This window comes from Lepidochelys kempii, chromosome 10 (assembly GCF_965140265.1).
Source record: "Lepidochelys kempii isolate rLepKem1 chromosome 10, rLepKem1.hap2, whole genome shotgun sequence".
Taxonomy (NCBI): Eukaryota; Metazoa; Chordata; order Testudines; family Cheloniidae; genus Lepidochelys; species Lepidochelys kempii.
The window spans coordinates 38053720-38073629 of record NC_133265.1 but is presented as its reverse complement, the minus strand read 5'-3'; the positions used below and the strand labels follow the sequence as shown (position 1 = coordinate 38073629).

General features: G+C 46.0%; 1 protein-coding gene across 5 annotated transcripts; it reads right to left on the bottom strand.

The window, feature by feature from the left end:
- Positions 1-847: 847 nt before the first annotated feature.
- Positions 848-18663, bottom strand: RNPS1 (RNA binding protein with serine rich domain 1). 5 transcript variants are annotated; one of them, XM_073362948.1, is made up of 9 exons: positions 18424-18636; positions 16010-16109; positions 15667-15858; positions 15189-15344; positions 14674-14865; positions 7752-7854; positions 6683-6836; positions 5943-6084; positions 848-987 (listed from the first exon to the last, which is right to left on the bottom strand). In XM_073362948.1, the coding sequence occupies exons 3-9, from the start codon at positions 15735-15737 to the stop codon at positions 882-884; spliced, it is 924 nt and encodes a 307-aa protein (XP_073219049.1). In that variant the 5' UTR covers positions 15738-15858; positions 16010-16109; positions 18424-18636; the 3' UTR covers positions 848-881. The 5 variants fall into 5 exon arrangements, with proteins under 5 accessions (XP_073219049.1, XP_073219050.1, XP_073219048.1 ...); XM_073362949.1 differs by lacking the exon at positions 18424-18636 and adding an exon at positions 18305-18417; XM_073362947.1 differs by lacking the exon at positions 16010-16109.
- Positions 18664-19910: the final 1247 nt, after the last annotated feature.

Here is a 19910-nt window from a genome sequence, read left to right as displayed (position 1 = left end):
TACAGGGAAGGAACCAATGAATATTCTTTAATCTTAACTCTATTGGTTTATTCAATATAGTCATTCTACACAAATACAAACACAACATGACCTAAGATGCTACAAAGTTATACAAAAAAAAATCAAACTTTATAGATTGACTGTACAATAGATGGTAAGTTACTTGCCTTTTGCAAGATTACCCAAATTAATCCAAACAGCATCAGTCTCAAACCGCCCCCTTTTCATTGCAGTAAGGTGGGGTTTTGATAGTGTTGCCAGTTTGTACTGTGTTTTCTAAAGGTGGAAACATTTACACCATTTGGTAGAGGGTTGTGTGTGAAATTTGTACCAAAACCCTTCAGGAAGGGCAAGGGGATCCCTAAAGAGGGCCGTTACAAAACAGTCCTTCAATTCTTGGCCTGTTTCTAACATGCAGTAGGTGACGCAGTGGGACTGGCCAAAAATCATCACCTTCAATGTCATGCAAGTCTGCAGCACCCTGCCTCTTTGTACAAACAGAAATTTATGATCTCACTATTCAGGGCATGGGGGCAGAATGACAACTGACTATTTAAGTTTGAGGCGGATTTCTGTGTTTGGGTACCACCAGTTCTGAAGATATGCACTGATGTCTTGAGATGGATAACACCTCACCCCACCCCATCCCTTCTCTTAGTAGTAGCCAGCCTTATGATTCCCAAAAGAGGTCAGTATTTTAGTTTTTTCTGCATGGCATGCTAAGCCTACTGGCCAGGAAACCCCCTCCTCTTAATTTGCCTTCACTGCCAGGTTTTGATTTCTCTCACTTCCCCTTACCCAGGCCCATTATAAAAAAGGTACAATATTTAGTCTGGTGGGATTTAAGTTAAAAAATAAAAAGCTGTCCAGTCCTTTTTGCTTTATCGTGAAGAGTTTGAGCTGGAGCGGCTGCGATGACGTCTTCGGCCTGGAGATCTGGATCTTGACCGTCGGCGAACAGGGGACCTGCGTCTTGGAGATCTGGATCTGCCAGAGAAAAGGACGAGAAAAGTTTCATTAGGAGACAAGGAAAACAGGTTTAAATTATTTTACATGCATCTAGCACCAGAAGGATCCCAAAACATTTTATACAAAGAGCTCTAGTGAAATGCAGCCATCTCTGGGGTGGAAGGAGGCAGCTCAACAGCACACAACTCAGCAAGAGGGAATATTTTGAACAAGGATACCATGGCAAGCCACCAGAGAACAAACTAGACCATGGGCTTTTACATTCTCACCTGAAAGACCTTGCCCCACCCAAGTAAAGAGCACTATACTCTATTTATATTTCACAGAAAATCAAAGAGCTAAGTTGATCTTACTGGTATTTAACCTGTGAATCCAGGGAGTCTAGGTACTCCAGTGCCAATACTACCACCAGCAGTACAGCCCCTCTGGCTCCGAACATTAAACTTGCGTTGTTTTTCTTTATCACACTGCAGAACTGTTAGCTTACTGCAACTTCAGAGAGTTTCTCCCTTAAACAGAAAGGGGGACAGAGCCTGGACTACAAACAGAAGCCAGTAATCTTAACTGACTTTGTAGGACCTATATACATGCATCTAATGGGAAACACAAAACAAGAAGATATCATGAACTTAAAGCCAAGAAAAAATGGTTACCTGCCTTTCATAACTGTTGTTGAGATGTGTTGCTCATGTCCATTCCATGTCAAATGTGTGCACGCCACATGCATGGAGATTTTTCCCCCAGTGGTGTCTATAGGGCCAGTTCTAGCACCGCCTGGAGGCCTACGCTCATGTACCAGTATAAGGGGCGCGACCAGCCCTGCGCCCTTCTTGCCGTCAACTCCAACAGCAGAGTAGGAGGGTGAGTCATGGAATAGACATGAACAACATCTCGAAGAACAGCTACAAAAGGTAGGCAACTATTTTTTCGAGTGCTTGCTCATGTCCATTCCATGTCAGGTGACTCACAAGCAGTGTCCTTGGAGGTGGGCTGGGAGTTCACAAGCATGCCGATAGCAACACAGCTCTCCCAAAACTGGCATTGTCTCCAGCCTATTGGGTGATTGTATAATGGGACATGAACGTGTGAATCAACGATGATGTTGCAGCCCTGCAGATGTCCTTTTTTGCGCCAGGAAGGCCGCTGAAGATGCTTGTGCCCTTGGTAGAATGGGCCTTCATAACAGCCAGAGGCAGGACTTTCGCTTGCTCATAGCATGCCCGGATACAGACTGTAATCCAGGACGAGATCCTCTGGGAGGACACCAGAAGACCTTTCATTTTATACACAACTGCAACAAACAGTTGCATGGATCTGCAGAAGGGGTTCATCCGGTCAACATAGAAGACTAAGGCCCTTCTCACATCCAGAGGGTGTCGGCATCTTTCCTCCTCTGATTTATATGGTTTTGGGAAGAAGACCAGCAGAAAAAGGTCTTGGTTGACATGGAACTGCAATACCATCTTGGGTAGAATGGCTAAGTGGAGATGCAGTTGAAACTTATCTTTAAAGAACACAGCGTAAGGAGGCTTGAAGGTCTGAAACTCTCCTGGCCAAAGTGATTGCCACCAGGAAACTGAACTTCCACGAGAGGAGCACAAGGAGAAGGACCAGGTTTAAGTCTCAAGGTGGAATCGGATCATGGACCTGTGGGTAGAACCTCTCCAACCCTTTAATGAATTTGCTTGTCATCTTCTGGCCAAAGACCAATCTGCCTCAGTTCGGGAATGAAACGCCAAGATGGCCACCAGATGGACCTTGATTGAAGACAGTGAAAGGCCTTGTTGCTTCAGATGAAGGAGATATTTCAAGATGGACTGCAAGGATGCCTGTGATGGGCACAGGTTCTGCTCAGGTGCCCGTGATGGGCACAGGTTCTGCTCAGGTGCCCAGCAAGTGAAGTATTTCCACTTGGCCAGGTAGGTTGCCCTAGCACAGAGCTTTCTGCTACCTAGCAAAATACCAAGCATGCAGTCTCATCCACATTTAGCCATGCAGCAGCACCACCATCAAATGCAGGCCTACTAGATTCAGATGGAGCAGTTGCCTGTGGTCCTACGACAGCAAGTCCGGTCTGAGAGGAAGTCCAGAAGGCTGCAACTGTGAGATCTACGAGCATGCTGAACTTATGCTAGCGAGGCCATGCTAGGGTGATCAGGATGACCTTTGCCTTGTCCCTTTTGATCTTCAGAATCATAGAATATCAGGGGAAGGGACCTCAGGAGGTCATCTAGTCCAACCCCCTGCTCAAAGCAGGGCCAATCCCCAATTTTTGCCCCAGATCCCTAAATGGTCCCCTCAAGGATTGAACTCACAACCCTGGGTCTAGCAGGCCAATGCTCAAACCACTGAGCTATCCCTCCCACCTAGAAGAACCTAGGCCATCCGACCATGACCGGAGGAAGGAATCTGAGAGAGAGTCTTTGCCTTGACCAAGCCTAGAGCAAAAGAGGTGACATTTCTTGTTCTGCCCAGAGGTAACAGGTCCACCTGGGGAGTCCCCCACCTCTGGAAGATGATGCTGGTGACCTGCGTGCGGAGAGATCACTCGTGGTAAGAGGAGAACAACCTGCTGAGGTGATCTGCCAACATGTCCCACTCTCCGGGGAAATGCGACAACGGCAGGTGAATGGAGTGCTTCACAGAGAAATCCCAGAGCCTGATGGCTTTCTGAGAGAGGATCTTGTAGTGTGCCCCTTCCTGTTGGTTGATATAAAACACCGACACTTTGTCATCGATACTTGCACCTCTCTGCCTGAGAGCTGTGGAAAGAACACTTCGCAGGCCAGGCATATTGCCCTGAGTTTCTTCACATTAACGTGTAATGACACCTCGTCCCTCGACCAGAGACCATGGGTTTTGAGGCTGCCCCCCACCCCAGGTCCAACGCATCTGATACCAGCATGATTGAGGACCGTGGGCAGCATTCCCTCTAATTTTTCCCACGCATGTGCGGAATGAATTTTGTTATGTGTACCAATATGGAGGTGATGTCTCACACATCGCCTCCATATTGGTACACATAAAATTCATGTGGTGGGGGTGGGGCCAAGGGATTTGGAGCGTGGGAGGCGGGCTCAGGGCTGGGGCAGAGGATTGGGGTGCAGGGAGTGAGGGCTCCGGCTGGGGGTGCAGGTTCTGGGGTAGGGCCAGAGATATGGGGTTTGGGGTGCAGGCTTCCTGGGGGCTACAGCAGGGAGAGAGGACTCCCCCACAGCTCTCTCTCCCTGCAGCAGCACCTGGGCAGGGAGAGGAGAGAGAAGAAAAAAAAAGAGAGAGGCACCGCTCCCTGCTGCGGCAGGTCCGTGCTGCGGGAGAGGCGCCTCTGTCCATGTGGCTTACAGGAACTTAGGCCATAGGGACTCTAAGGGTACTCCAGATAGAACCGAGACCAGATCTAACCACCACGTCAGGGAAACCAGGACTGACATTAGAATGGTGAGAATAGAGTCCAAATGGTGCCTGCTCAGCAAGTAGACTGACAGGAGCCACATCTGAAGCTGTCTGAGGTGCAGTTGAGCATGCCACACCATGTAGGTACATGCCGCCATGTAGTCTAGCAAACACAGAAACACCCAGGAGCATCAGCAGGTGCACTGACACTCAGGTGATTAAATCTGACATGGCTTTGAACCTGGCCTCCTGCAGGAAGGCCCTGGCCTGAGACATGTCGCATACAGCTCCTATAAATTCTGTTCTTTGCACCAGGCCTAATGTTGACTTCTGCTCGTTTATTAGGAGGCCCAGCACTCTGCAAGTCGCTTGTACCGAGATGCTGTGGTGGACTTAACCCCTCAAGAAGCCTTTTATCAGCTAGTCATCGAGGTATCGGTAGATCTGTATACCTCGGCACCAGAGGTGGGCCATGACTACTGCCATACACTTCGTGAAGATTTGCGGGACCACCAAGAGGCCAAAGGCAAGTGCTGTAAACTGGTAATGTCTGTGGCCCACCATGAACCCAAGGAAGCGCCTGTGTCCTCAAAAGATGGAGGTATGTAAGTATGTGTCCTTCAAATCGAGGGCAGTGTACCTGGATCTAGTGAGGTAATGATGGAGGCCAGAGAAACCTTGCAGAACCTCAGTTTCCTGAGATACTTGTTGAGGCAACGCAGGTCTAGGATAGGCCGCAGTCGCTCTTTCAGCTTGGGAATCTAGAGATAGCAGGAGTAGAATCCTTTCCCTCTCAGTTCTGGAGGAACTACCTCCACTGCCCCTGCCTGTAGGGTTGCACCTCCTAGACAAGCGTTCTTAACTCTGAGGTTTTACTGTACAAAGATTAGGGAAGGACAGAGATTAAATGAAGGAGGGAAAATACAAGAGCTAACATCTGAAGGACATTAATAAACAGAGTTTGGTGGTTGATGGATATACTGTGGATCTTACATCATGTTAACTCAGCTATTAGGGTATGTCTACACTACAGCAGCATAGTTACCACACACTTCAGCGTAGACACAAGAGGTTTTTCCAGCAATGTAGGCAGTCCATTTCTCCGAGAAGTGGTAGCTAGGTTGATAGAAGAATTCTTTTGTCAGCCTAGCTGCGTCTACACTGGGAGTTAGGTCGACATAGCGACATCACACAGGGCATGACATTTTTCACAGCCCTGAGTGATATAGCTAGGTCAATCTAAGTTTTAGGCCCTGGTATGTAAAGAAATAGGTGTCTCAAAAACTCCAAAAGCTGTTCTGAGCACGGCCCAGTAAAGATCTCCAATCATGTCCCATAGTGGTAACAGCAGCTTCTAACAGATCTTTAAGAGTTTGTGTTTACTAAACCAGGAGTGAAGATGATCAGTCTCCAGGTTTAATAGGTCACTGATAAAGTTTGCTGAAATCAAGCCCAGGGAGGCAAAGTTACCAATGATGAAATCTGTGCCACAGACAAGATACTTGGTGCTAAGAACTAAACTTTACCACACCCTTTTTTAGCTTACACATTTCTACGGTACTTCATAAAATATGGCTCACCTTCTCCTCATGCGAGGTGGCGATCTACGCCACATTGGTGGTGGTGGCAGCATCCTCCTTGGTGGACTAAAGCGCCTGGGAGGTGGCCTAGGCCGAGGTGCCAGTACAGCTGTAGCAGTGATCTCCTGACCATCAATCTGTCCTGTTTACAGTTAAAAAAAAGAATGAGCTACAAATTTCCAGCACCAGTGTGCTACACACAGCACTATTGCACCCCTGCTACAGATTTCCATCCTCACAAGGTTGCTGCTTTGGTATGTTTGGAGCATTCGTGATCTAGTGGTTGCAGCAAGAATCAAGAGGGCTAGGTTCTCTCCCCAACTTTGCCACTGACTCATCATCTCGCCCTGAGTAAATCATTTAGACAGTCAACTTAACAATCACTTCTGCCTAAAAACCATGAAAGGTTTAGAACCTACTATTCTGACAAGCAACAATTCAGATGACAGAGTTTGGTTTTTTTTGGGTCATTTGACTTTGTAAGGCAGTGATTTATGTAAGTTCAGTTTAGCTGTCTCCCCTGTATGGTCAGTTTCACTGCTTGTGTGAGTCCCTCACCCCTCAATAGAGAAGAGAAAGACATGCGGGGGAGGGGATTAAGAAAGTGAGATTGTAAAACCACAAAAGTTGATAAGGCAACTCAGGGCAATGATCCTTTAAACTCATTTGTATCAACCCTCATATCCTCCATGGATTTCTATTAGTCCTGCCGGTTTCTTTGCACAACATCCGGTATCTACCTCCATCCATATGCTTCAGCGCCTTCTCAGCGTCATCTGGATTCTCAAACTCCACATAGGCATAACCCTTGGAGAGATGTGGATTTAACCTGTCGACTGGCATGTCAATCATTTTAATCTTCCCATAAGTGGAAAATATTTCCATGATGTGATCCTAGAGAGAGAAACAGTGATTATTAAGGACACCGCCAATTCCCACTTTACCAGATGGTATTGATAGGGAATGCTAAACTGGAGGCATACTGGTTTTTGATCTTGTTTTGTGTATCAACATCAAGGAAGACCAATCTTATTAACTGGATATGGATACAGTTGGAATTCCTACCAGCCCTCTATCGCTGCCTACTCAGCTTCTTCCTCAGGATTCCCAAGCCCTACAAATATCTACCGACTACCCTCCTCAAAAAAGGTCATAGGATCTAGGCTGTGGTAAACTGGTCAGGAGTGAAAGAATGAATGAAGTCATGAAGTTTATGTGGGAAATGGCAAGGAGAGGGGCTGTCTGGGGTCAAACACTCAAGATGACAGATGTATTTTCTCTCTAACATTTACGATCATTTATATAGCATCATATAGTTACATGTTCCCTCTAAGAAGGCTTCACACCTCACCAAAACAATTATCTGGCAAGGAGGACTGAACTGAGCACCACTCCTGCAGATCAGTTGCAGACATTCTCAGCTGGCCTCCAGTTGTAATTTTTCAACTTCCAATAAAGACAAATGTAAGCTACACAACACCCTGCGAGAGAACCAGGAAACCAACTACAGGTTTAAATCCAAGTCCCCTGCTTAATAGCACAGGGCACTAGATCTGGGACATGGCATACAGGTCTTTTGAGAATCATACCCTGGCATGGATTAATTGCTCTTGGTGCCATGCAAGTTTCCCCACAGACAGGTCTGCCAATGCACCTCAACCTTGCATATGGATAATGTAAGAACTTCCAACACAGTGACACCTGATTGCAAGCTAGTAATAAACTGTTTCTGAAGATACTTTTTAAAAAAACTCAAATCACTCTCCCAAAGATGTGAAAGTTCAAGGATAAAGAGGGGCAGGCCATTACCTTGGTCACATTTCTGGTGAGTCTCCCAACATGCACTTTGGTAGGTCTGGGTGATGGACTCCGTCTCTTCCGCTCTTTTTCGTCTCTCTTGGGTGGCTTCGACCTGAGTTGAATATCACAGAACTATCAAATCTCCTGGTAACGTACAAGCCAATCCCCAAAACTAAGGCTACGTTTTAGTCATGGTCATGGACAGGTCACTTGCAGTAAACAAAAATTCATGGCCTATACTATATACCCCTAACTAAAACTTCAGGGGAGGGGGGTAGGAAGAGGTGCAGGTGCTCTGGGGGGCACCGCAGCACACAGCTCGGGCCCCCTGCTGGTGCTCCATGAATCCGTGACTTCTGTGATGGACTCACAGCCTTACCCATAACACATAAAGGTGACTGGCAAAGGATCATTTTGAACCAGACTTGTATCTTGTTTTGCTTCTTTATAATAAATAAGGGTCTAAAAAATCTGCAGGAATGGAGAGTTTAAAAGAAATATCCTGAATGTCAAATCTGTTTATCTCTGATTTTGCTGGAGGACCTCTTGGGATCTAGAGCATATGTACTGTGAGTTCTCATACATTAACTGAAGAGGAGCTAGTGTCTTGCTGGGTTCATAGCCAAACCTAGCAACCACTTCCATCAGCACAGGTTTGGTTTTGGCAGCTTTCTGTCTATGGACATGTTATTAGGATGGAAGACCAATGAATTATGAAGCAAGCTTAGCAAGGAATGTTCCTACATAGCACAACCGTGTTGTTGCCAAAAGCTTAAGATAAGATTGCCGGTGATGCACATAAACCAAATATCCAGCCAGACCACCTTAAAGACCTAACTAGAAATTGATCCAAGTGGCGCTCAATCTGCAAGAAGGCTACATAGAATCATAGAATATCAGGGTTGGAAGGGACCTCAGGAGGTCATCTAGTCCAACCCCCCTGCTCAAAGCAGGACCAATCCCCAATTAAATCATCCCAGCCAGGGCTTTGTCAAGCCTGACCTTAAAACTTCTAAGGAGGGAGATTCTACCACCTCCCTAGGTAACGCATTCCAGTGTTTCACCACCCTCCTAGTGAAAAAGTTTTTCCTAATATCCAACCTAAACCTCCCCCACTGCAACTTGAGACCATTACTCCTTGTCCTGTCCTCTTCTACCACTGAGAATAGTCTAGAACCACCCTCTTTGGAACCACATCTCAGGTAGTTGAAAGCAGCTATCAAATCCCCCCTCACTCTTCTCTTCTGCAGACTAAACAATCCCAGTTCCCTCAGCCTCTCCTCAGAAGTCATGTGTTCCAGACCCCTAATCATTTTTGTTGCCCTTCGCTGGACTCTCTCCAATTTTTCCACATCATTCTTGTAGTGTGAGGCCCAAAACTGGACACAGCACTCCAGATGAGGCCTCACCAATGTCGAATCGAGGGACGTGATCATTCCTCTCTATCTGCTGGCTATGCCCCTACTTATACATCCCAAAATGCCATTGGCCTTCTTAGCAACAAGGGCACACTGTTGACTCATATCCAGCTTCTCGTCCACTGTCACCCCTAGGTCCTTTTCCGCAGAACTGCTGCCTAGCCATTCGGTCCCTAGTCTGTAGCGGTGCATTGGATTCTTCCGTCCTAAGTGCAGGACCCTGCACTTATCCTAGTTGAACCTCATCAGATTTCTTTTGGCCCAATCCTACAATTTATCTAGGTCCCTCTGTATGCTATCCCTACCTGCCACCGTATCTACCACTCCTCCTAGTTTAGTATCATCCGCAAATTTGCTGAGAGTGCAATCCACACCATCCTCCAGATCATTTATGAAGATCTTGAACAAAACCGGCCCCAGGACCGACCCTTGGGGCACTCCACTTAATACCGGCTGCCAACTAGACATGGAGCCATTGACCACTACCCGTTGAGCCCGACAATCTAGCCAACTTTCTACCCACCTTATAGTGCATTCATCCAGCCCATACTTCTTTAGCTTGCTGACAAGAATACTGTGGGAGACCGTGTCAAAAGCTTTGCTAACGTCAAGAAACAATACATCCACTGCTTTCCCTTCATCCACAGAACCAGTAATCTCATCATAGAAGGCAATTAGATTAGTCAGGCATGACCTTCCCTTGGTGAATCCATGCTGACTGCTCCTGATCACTTTCCTCTTGTGTAAGTGCTTCAGGATTGATTCCTTGAGGACCTGCTCCATGATTTTTCCGGGGACTGAGGTGAGGCTGACTGGCCTGTAGTTCCCAGGATCCTCCTTCTTCCCTTTTTTAAAGATGGGCACTACATTAGCCTTTTTCCAGTCGTCCGGGACTTCCCCCGATCGCCATGAGTTTTCAAAGATAATGGCCAATGGCTCTGCAATCACAGCCGCCAACTCCTTTAGCACACTCGGATGCAACGCATCCAGCCCCATGGACTTGTGCACGTCCAGCTTTTCTAAATAGTCCCTAACCACTTCTTTCTCCACAGAGGGCTGGCCACCTACTCCCCATGCTGTGTTGCCCAGCGTAGCATTCTGGGAGCTGACCTTGTTCATGAAGACAGAGGCAAAAAAAGCATTGAGTACATTAGCTTTTTCCACATCCTCTGTCACTAGGTTGCCTCCCCCATTCAGTAAGGGGCCCACACTTTCCTTGGCTTTCTTCTTGTTGCTAACATACCTGAAGAAACCCTTCTTGTTACTCTTGACATCTCTTGCTAGCTGCAGCTCCAGGTGCAATTTGGCCCTCCTGATTTCATTCCTACATGCCCGAGCAACATTTTTATACTCTTCCCTGGTCATTTGTCCAATCTTCCACTTCTTGTAAACTTCTTTTTTATGTTTAAGATCCGCAAGGATTTCACTGTTAAGCCAAGCTGGTCGCCTGCCATATTTACTATTCTTTCGATACATCGGGACGGTTTGTCCCTGTAACCTCAATAGGGATTCTTTGAAATATAGCCAGCTCTCCTGGACTCCTTTCCCCCTCATGTTATTCCCCCAGGGGATCCTACCCATCAGTTCCCTGAGGGAGTCAAAGTCTGCTTTCCTGAAGTCCAGGGTCCATATTCTGCTGCTCTCCTTTCTTCCCTGTGTCAGGATCCTGAACTCGACCAACTCATGGTCACTGCCTCCCAGATTCCCATCCACTTTTGCTTCCCCTACTAATTCTTCCCGGTTTGTGAGCAGCAGGTCAAGAAAAGCTCTCCCCCTAGTTGGCTCCTCCAGCACTCGCACCAGGAAATTGTCCCCTACATTTTCCAAAAACTTCCTGGATTGTCTGTGCACCGCTGTAGTGCTCTCCCAGCAGATATCAGGATGATTAAAGTCGCCCATGAGAACCGGGTGTGCGATCTAGTAGCGTCTGCGAGTTGCTGGAAGAAAGCCTCATCCCCCTGGTCCGGTGGTCTATAGCAGACTCCCACCACTACATCACTCTTGTTGCTCATGCTTCTAAACTTAATCCAGAGACACTCAGGTTTTTCTGCAGTTTCATACCGGAGCTCTGAGCAGTCATACTGCTCCCTTACATACAGTGCTACTCCCCCATCTTTTCTGCCCTGCCTCTCCTTCCTGAACAGTTTATCCTTTGGGATTTGCCATAATGACGGAGTGTTCAGTGTTGAACAGATTTCCTTTCTCTCAAGTGTTTTATTAGCCACTGGAGTTACATGCGTGTTCTCAAAAACAGATGCGTTTAAATACTTCTTAAAAAAATTTTTTTTGCTATTGCTCAGCTTTCAGTTTCTTGACTTGTGATCCCAAATGCACTAGGTTCACCAGTCAAAGTCTACCAGGGTAGATAAGATCTAAATTTCTGTTTTTAAAAAAAAGCAGATAAACTTTTGGAAACAATATTTCAGACCCTCTACATACATCACAAATAAGTGAAGGGGCACTGTAACAGGGTGCTGGCTAAGGAACCCTGAGCCAGGCCTCTCTCACACCAGCTGCAATTAAGAAAGGGGAATTAGAGCTGGCTGAGTAAGCCCAGGCCTGAGTGGCAAACGGGGAACAGCTGCCAGCCTCTTTAGCCAGGGGCTACATAAAGGCTGGCAGGAAGGAAGCCGAAGTGGGAGAAGGAAAGGGAGGAGCCAGAGAGTTAGAGGGAGTGGGAGCTCTTCTCTGCTGGCTGCAGGAATTAGAACAGGGGTTCTCAAACCCAGGTCAGGACCCCTCAGGGGGTCGCGAGGTTATTACATGGGCATCACGAGCTGTCAGCCTCCACCCCAAACCCTGCTTGGCCTCCAGCATTTATAATGGCGTTAAATATATTAAAAAGTGGTTTTAATTTATATTGGGCGGGGGAGCTGCACTCAGAGGCTTGTTATGTGAAAGGGGTCACCAGTACAAAAGTTTGAGAACCACTGAGCTAGCAGTTCCTGGGGCTGTGATACTGAAGCTGTAGCTAGGTGGTGGGAAAGTAAACTGTAAATAAAGGGCACAGGTGATTGCACCAACAGAGAGTTCTCTGGCTGGTTTGTGGGTGCAGCAGGGGCAGAAACCAGAGAGGGCCAGCTGCACCCCCATTACAGGCAAAAAGCCAAATTATATTTGGGTGGGGGAGAAGGTGCATTTATACTGGTCCACCAATAAAACCCCTTCACAATAGTCATTTCCACATAATTTTAGCAGCTATCCCAGACAGGTTTAGGTTAATACAGACATACCATTTGAAAATGGAGTTTTCAAGCTTTCAGATGGTATCAACCAATGGATCTTATCTGTTTTCCAATCGGTTAAATGGGGATATTACCTCACAAGGGCACACTGGTGAAGACTGTTTATAGTGCTTTGAAGTGGTAAAGTTAAATGCAAGTATTATTAACTCTAACTGCTCAAATTAGTGGCTGCTAAGAGAAAGAATCACACTATAGGGGTTGCATAAAGGGAATGGGAGAAGCCAAGGCATGGGAATAAGGGCCCATCTATACTAAGGACATTTTAGAAAAGTTTCACAGCATTGCTAATGGGAACCCGAGTGTAAATGAGTTATGGCTGCTGACACCATATTGGTCAGAGTAACTCCCGCAGAGTTAGAGGACAGTACTGAAAATTATGTCTGCAACTGAAACCCCAATGATACTATGGCTCCTAGCATTGTTAACATCAGTTTAGGTCATGGGGAAAAATTCTCCTAAATTTCCTAAGCGTAGACAGAGCCTAAGAGACAGCAGGCTATTATTCTTTACCCCTTTGAAGTCAAAGAACAGTGAGGGATGCAGGAGGTGACATGGGCACAGTAAACAGGCAAATTATAGATCTAGCAATTCAGAGCTTTCCGATTTCTGCTCTCTAGACAGAGACCCTGGTGCCATGTGATTATGCAATCACTTAAATTGCTGCATATTTCTGGAGTATTTTTAAATTGGCACATAATTGTACTCCAAAAAAAATGAAACCTTTAATTTGAAACAGTTAATTCTATAATCTTTATAGTTGCTAAAATACCCCTCACAATGTGAAGTGAATGTAAATTGATGCTGTAGGAATGTGTGCCTATATCTTGGGGAGGGAACACCTTGAAGATAAAAGTTCCCAATAATTTCATTGGAATGTTGGCTCTGAAATCTGACAAATTAATATGACAACACTAGCTATTTGACTACTGAGCATTTTAGATTTATTAGCCTGATATTTCTGCTATCATTTTTAGAGGTACTGGCAGGGCGTAGCTGGCACCTACTTGCTATCAAGTCAAATCTAATCCCACCCCCAGAATTTAAAGTGAAGAGAGTACGGAAAAAGATGCACCCCCTGTCTACCAGCAAAAGCCTCAACTGCCTCCTGGATATCAAAACTGAGAACACCTCCCCCAGCCTTTCTAGGCATCAAAAGCCTAACGCATCCCCCAACCTGTTGATGTGGAAAGCCAGTTATTTTCACGTCTACAATCACAGTCACTATAAAGATCTGAAACATGCTGAAAATTACTTACATCCCAATCCTGCAAACACACACACGATTAACTTGGCTATTGTAATTACGCCCATTTGCAGGATCAAAGCCATAGCCTGTAAGTGCATTAAGCAGGAACCATAACTTTTGATACATGCACATACAGTGTCTAACACAATGGGACCCTAATCCTTGTTTGGAGCTTTTTGTACTATAACAATACAAACAATAAGCTCTGAGGGTGGCCTAAGGCAAATATCAATAAACCACCAAAAAGCATACTGAACCGATTACAATAGACTGAGTGGGGGAAGCAAAGTACCTGACATACACAAGGCCTTTGTTACAGACCCCAAATTTTCACACTCTTAAGATTTGTTTCCAGCCCTTCCTAACGTCCACGTCTACATGAGTAAATGAAACATTGTGCCTGTATAGCACCTTTGTGGGGGAGAAAAAAATCAAACTGTTTCCAAACAACTGTCCAGTACAGACACTTCTTTTGGGGGGAGAACAGTCTTGTACTCAGAAGGAACTGGACTAGACAACTTATGATTTTGTGACTTTATTCACAGCACTAGTTTCATGTTATACCCAAAGTGAAGAATTCTAGAGAAACAAAGAAACAGATTCTACTCAGTTCAATCTCTACCTTACAAGGAATCGTGTTTTTCTTTAAATTTTTCCACCAGTTTCAATCTGCTACAAGTCCCAGAGTATGCAGAGAAACAGTCGTATATGCCCCACCTTCTGTAGATCCCAAATAATCAGGCATGGATACATTTTAGATACGTGATTTTGCATGTGTGGTATATGTGAGCGTCAGTTATGAATTAATGAGATCTTTAAACTCCTTCCTGAAGAACATGTAGTTATGTTACAAGCGCAGGTGGCATGCATGCTCAAGCAATAGCTAGATTATATCTCTGGGATATGAATAAAGCACGCAATTTATTTTTAAACAGATAGATTAGTTCTCTGTTCACAAGCCCACACACTCCATGGCAACTTCCCAACCACCTGATAATTTTAAGTGGATGAATCAAACTCACTTGGAGCGAGAACGTCTCCTGTTGTCATGTCTACGTCGAGAGGGGCTTGGGGATCCAGAGGAACTGCTGGAACTGGAGCTACGAGAGGTGCTAGAGCTCCCAGAGCGGCTTGATGCAGAGGAGGAACTGGACCCACTGCTGGAACCAGTGCTGGAGCTGGACCCTGAACTGGAAGTGGAGCTGGAGCGGGATCTTTTGGGGAAAAAAAATGAGTGCAGAATACACAGGGGAAAGGATAGCTGAATATCGTCTCCAGGTAAGCACAAGACAAGAATTGGTGGTTAAAGTGATGAGAGCTCAACTTCACAGCTAACATTATTTCAGCCAAGGGAGAGATTGCACTCTGTGCAAAGCATACTCATTGATAAAGCAAGAGGGTCACTTTTTAGCAACACAATCCCCCAAGGAGTCTTCTAATATGGGGAACCACAAAGCAGACATGTAGCATTTTTACAGGAGCACAACTCACTACTATTTGGGCTATCACTGGGATGCACTACAGAAACTCTGGTTACCTGGTACTGCTACTACCACTGGAAGCACTGCGCCTTTTGCGCGTTTTGTCCCGACCACGATCCTTTTCACTTGATTCCTTGGTGGACACTTTGTCCTTGGATCTGTCCTTGGATTTGTCTTCAGTCCGATCTTTGCGCTTTGTTGGAGAGGGAGCCCTTTAAAAAGAAAAGGTCAAAAGAAATTATTTCACTTAAAAAAACAAAACAAAAACAAAACACTAAACTTTAAAGCCAACTTAGAATAACCATTATTGCAGGGCCAGAGCACTAGGATTTTTTAGTTTTTTTTAAAAACACAGATCACAAAAGTTCATACTACAGAGAGACTTTAAAGAAGGAAGTCAAAGTTGTAATTTAAGAAAATTCTCATTGTGAGAAGAGATACACATTTCCAATTCCACATCCTCACTGGAAACACCCTAGTATCCTACATGTCCCCAGTGGGGATAAGCCTCGAAAATTCAGACAGAATTATTACCTAGTGCTGGATTTTTTATTATTTTCTTTGAATCCTAGCAAACTCTTCTTTTTCATTCCTGAAAACTCCATTTTCCCTTCTGAGGCGTCCCAAGCAGCACTGGATGGGCCTCACTTATCTCAAATCTCACTTCTAACTCCTTGATTCTGAGAAACGATCCCTAATCGAGTGCAATAAACTCCAAAGAGCGGCCTAGTGACAAGATAAAAGGGTTTAGAAACAAGAAATTAATGTATTGGCAAAAACAACAAACCTATTTTTCAATAAAGGCAGCAGGAGGTGGGGGTCAGCTAATGAGATATTGACAGTATCATATTGTACACACAGTACTGTAGTTACTCACATTGTTACATTGCTATTAGAGCCAAACACCTGTGCCTGCTCACACAGATACACACTGTCCATCTTGCTGAAGACTTGATATGGATGCTTCAAGGTGTCAGCTGACATTTTCATAAGAGTACAAAGGGTACAAATTAGCAAGCCGAGACATATGGCTGACAGAGAAAACATGGATTTTCCCTGAGTTTTCCTCTGACAGGTGTGTGTGTTCCTAACCTGCCTTGTGACAGCCATCCACCCCTCAGAGGACTAAGCACTGCTTCCTCTAGAGCCAATTGCTGCCACAAGGTATGTTGGTTAGCAAAGGGGTGTTTCCCAAGAGCTACATAGGGCACTCTGTGTCCCTACTTTCAGTGGATGCAAGCTGCCTCCATTGCTCTGCCAGCCTTGAAAGCAAGGGACTGAGCTGAGGAACCAGTCTGATGCACTGTTGTAACTGCAACAGTGCATGTCCAAATCTCTCTTGGTGGAAGGCCTACATGGGGCTCAAATTTCATCCACCCCTACAGATCTCTTTGTACTCCTGATACATATAAAAGGACAGAAATCAACACATCATTAATTCATATTAAAATATTAGTCATGAGCTGAACCCTAGGTGCAATCCATCAGAGGTCCTTTTATCCCATATATAATATGGTATCCCAATATATCTTCATGTTTTAACTAAATTGGTAGATTGCTTACCATTTAATAAGGTGCCAGAGGTATGTGACCTAATAGCCATTAGCAGCAGTTGGTAGATTGCTCCTGTTTGGTTTATGCTCACTACAGAGTCAACTTAACAGTCACCATTATGGTGGTCATAAGCTGTATACAGTATCTCTTATCCTAGTCAACTCATTAAACATTTGGAAGGCAACTGGAGATTATTTGCATTTTTAAAAGTGACTATGCACTGCCAGACCCATAAAACAGGATACATAATGCTACTAACAAAAATGAAGCTAGATATTTAGGCACATTACATAAATTACATATTTAGAAACATTACATTGCCATAAAATTTGGCAATACAAATACACTCCATATAGTTTTCTGGATTTCATATTGTTTTGTCCTTTGAATCTGCAATTCTCTTACACTGATTTTCTGGAGCAGGACAATTTGCCCATTGTCTCCCTTCCCCCCCATGGAAACTCATTTTGTCTTGCTTATTTGCAATCAACAAATTGACTGCAAATGTCTACTTTCCGATGAGACAAAACTGAATCTCAGTGAACGAGACAAGACTACATGACTTTCACCCAGTTATCACATATATTCAGGCTGAAACTTTGTTCCTAGCAAACACTCACTGGAAGATAATTCCATCAGGAACAAGTTATGTATACATTTACAGAAAAACATATACATGCATATGCAAGCAATATGCTTTTTTCCTACTTATTACCAAGAAAACCTCTCTACTAACAAATGAGAGTTTCTGCAACACCTAATATCTAAATGAAAAATATAAGCAAAAGTCATACAGAATATGCAGATTTGATACTTTACTCTCTCACTTCCCTGCTCTAGGGAGTTATGCACCTCAGCTCTACTCCTGTAAAGTTACATTTCAGTGATGGGTGAGGCAAACTCAGCTCTGCCAAAGACTTCCTGTATGGTCTTCGGTATTAAGGCAAGTCATTTAGTCTCAGTCTTTCTGTGCTCCAAGTTCCCATTTGGAAAATGGTGATAACATTTCCTTATAGAAGTGTTACAAGGTTAAATTCATTAGCATACAAGGAGCAGTTAGCTACTATAGCGATAGAGACCACAGAAATACCCAGATAAATACATGCTTGTGTTCAGTCTGTATCTCAGTTTGCACAGCATATTTTAGGGAAAATGTGCTGTAATTTGCAGTGCCAGATGCACTATGGTTTTGCTAGTAACCACAGAACATGTACGGCCTTACTGTGAACGTGGCCACGATGACGGCTGAGAAACAGGAACAGAAAAGCAGCCCCGAACAGGATCGATACAGAGGCGGATCCTCCCCTAGAACTGCCCCTGCAATTAGCAGGTACAGCAGAACAGAGAACATGGCGGGAGAGGGCAGTACTGGAACCTGCACCCTGTTCCAGAGCGGCCCACCCCTGACCCCCAGCTACAAGGGAACGCAGCTTCACCACCCCCGCTGCAAAACCCCAGCGGGGCGGCCTGGCCCAAGTGCACAGCGATCCCCGTAAGCATGAGGAAGGAGAGGTGCCTCTGCGGCCCAGTCCTAAACTCCCAGGCAGGTTTTCCAAAGACCCCTCCCCCAAGGCTCCTTCCTCCGGGGCGGGTTAGGTCACGGCCTTCCCATCCCCACCTGCCATATCGTGCTCCGCAGCGCCAGGCCCCTCCTCTAAGGGCCCGGAGATGATCGCGGGGCCCCCCGACGCCTCACCCAGGCCGGATGCCGCAAGATCCCCCGCCACCCTCACTTACATCCTCGGCGCCCGCCACTGCCGCCGCTCCCAACCCCGTCGCGCTCAATAGACGTGGTTCTACACAGAGCGGGAAGCGCCCCGGACGGCGCATGCTGATGGCGTCACCCGCCAAAGGCGCAGAGGGATGCGGAAGGCATTTAAAGAGACAGGGTCCGTGTCGCTCGCTGCTGCTGGCAGCGCGGGCTGCAGCCCGGCTGAGACTGTTCGCCGCCCCCTAGGTCTGATGGGGGCTGGAGTCATGGCCGCCGCCGACTACTCCGTTCTGCGTGGAGAACAGCCTCCCGGCCCCACTCTCCCAAAAAGCTCCTCGCAGGGTTCCCGCAGTTCACCCGGTGCGTCGTGTCCACACCCACCATATCTGCCCTGGCCCCGCCCCATCTAACCGCCATCTGCCATAACCTCATGCCGACTTTCTGAGGGAACAAAGCCAAACATCCTTGTCCCGCCCCTTCTCTGAGGCCCCGCCTGGCTCACTCCATCTTCGTCCCTCCTTCTGTCGCTCACTGTCGCCCACCCTCGCTTACTCGCTCATTTTTACCCGGCTAGGGAGGGTCCCTTGGGTATTAGGTGGAAAACTGGACAATGGGAAACCCCACCCAGCGTCCTCCAGGGTCTACTCATCCTACACAACAGCATCAGCACCTGCCCCCCATGTGTCCCTCCCACCCAGCATCTGCCGTGGGCTGTGCACTGCACCCAGCCTCTCCCTGCTTGTCCTATAGGATGGCACCAGCCTCTGCCATAGCCTCCACATGTCCCTCCCACCCAGCATCTGCCATAGCCCCTGTCAAGGCTGATTCCCCACTCTGGCACTTTGAGTGCAAGGATTCTAAAAATTAATACTGGCCACTCCAGGCTTGTATTAAATTCCCAAGGTTACAGCTTTTCTTTGACTTTGGATGGGTAGATGGTTCCACCACCCAAGTGCAAAAACCCCTTTGAGAACCCAGGAAGGCACACTTGGGAATTCCTTCCTGTGGGGTACCCTCAAGCCCTTTCACACCCCGCCCCCCCCCCCCCGTGCTCTAGGGAAGAGCTGAAAAAAAACCAAAGGAAATCAGCTGTTGCCACCAGCTACTTAAACAACATGTGCACAAACCTCTTAGGACAAAGAACTCCAATCCCGTTCTTTAAAAAGGTAAATTTTATTTAAAAAAGAAAAAAATACATCTGAAAACTCAGGCTATTGCTAGATTTCAAAAGAGCAAATACAAAAATTAAGAATCAAGAATAGCTTTCTTTAGGTCCAGCTTAAGGGTTACAAGCAAAACAAAAGCACCTGGGGCTAGCACAGAGGAATCCACAAGCCATAAAGAAATAAAAGATATAAACCTAATTGCTTCTTCCTAGACACTTTCTGATCTACTTACATATCTGAGGTTTTAAATGAGTAGTTTCTAGGTATGATCTGATGATTTTTCATACCTGGCCCAAAGCTTCTTACAACATTGCTGCTCTGTCCCTTCTCTCCAGGAGAACAACACA

What these genes read in the sequence shown, in the direction of transcription:
- RNPS1 (XM_073362948.1), bottom strand. Translation starts at nt 15,737, where the DNA reads ATGGAGTTTTCAGGAATGAAAAAGAAGAGTTTGCTAGGATTCAAAGAA. An exon ending in AATAAAAAATCCAGCACTAG is followed by an intron (nt 15,345 to 15,666) that starts GTAATAATTCTG and finishes TTCTTTTTAAAG; the next exon opens with GGCTCCCTCTCCAACAAAGC. An exon ending in GCTGAAGCATATGGATGGAG is followed by an intron (nt 6,085 to 6,682) that starts GTAGATACCGGA and finishes AACTGTAAACAG; the next exon opens with GACAGATTGATGGTCAGGAG.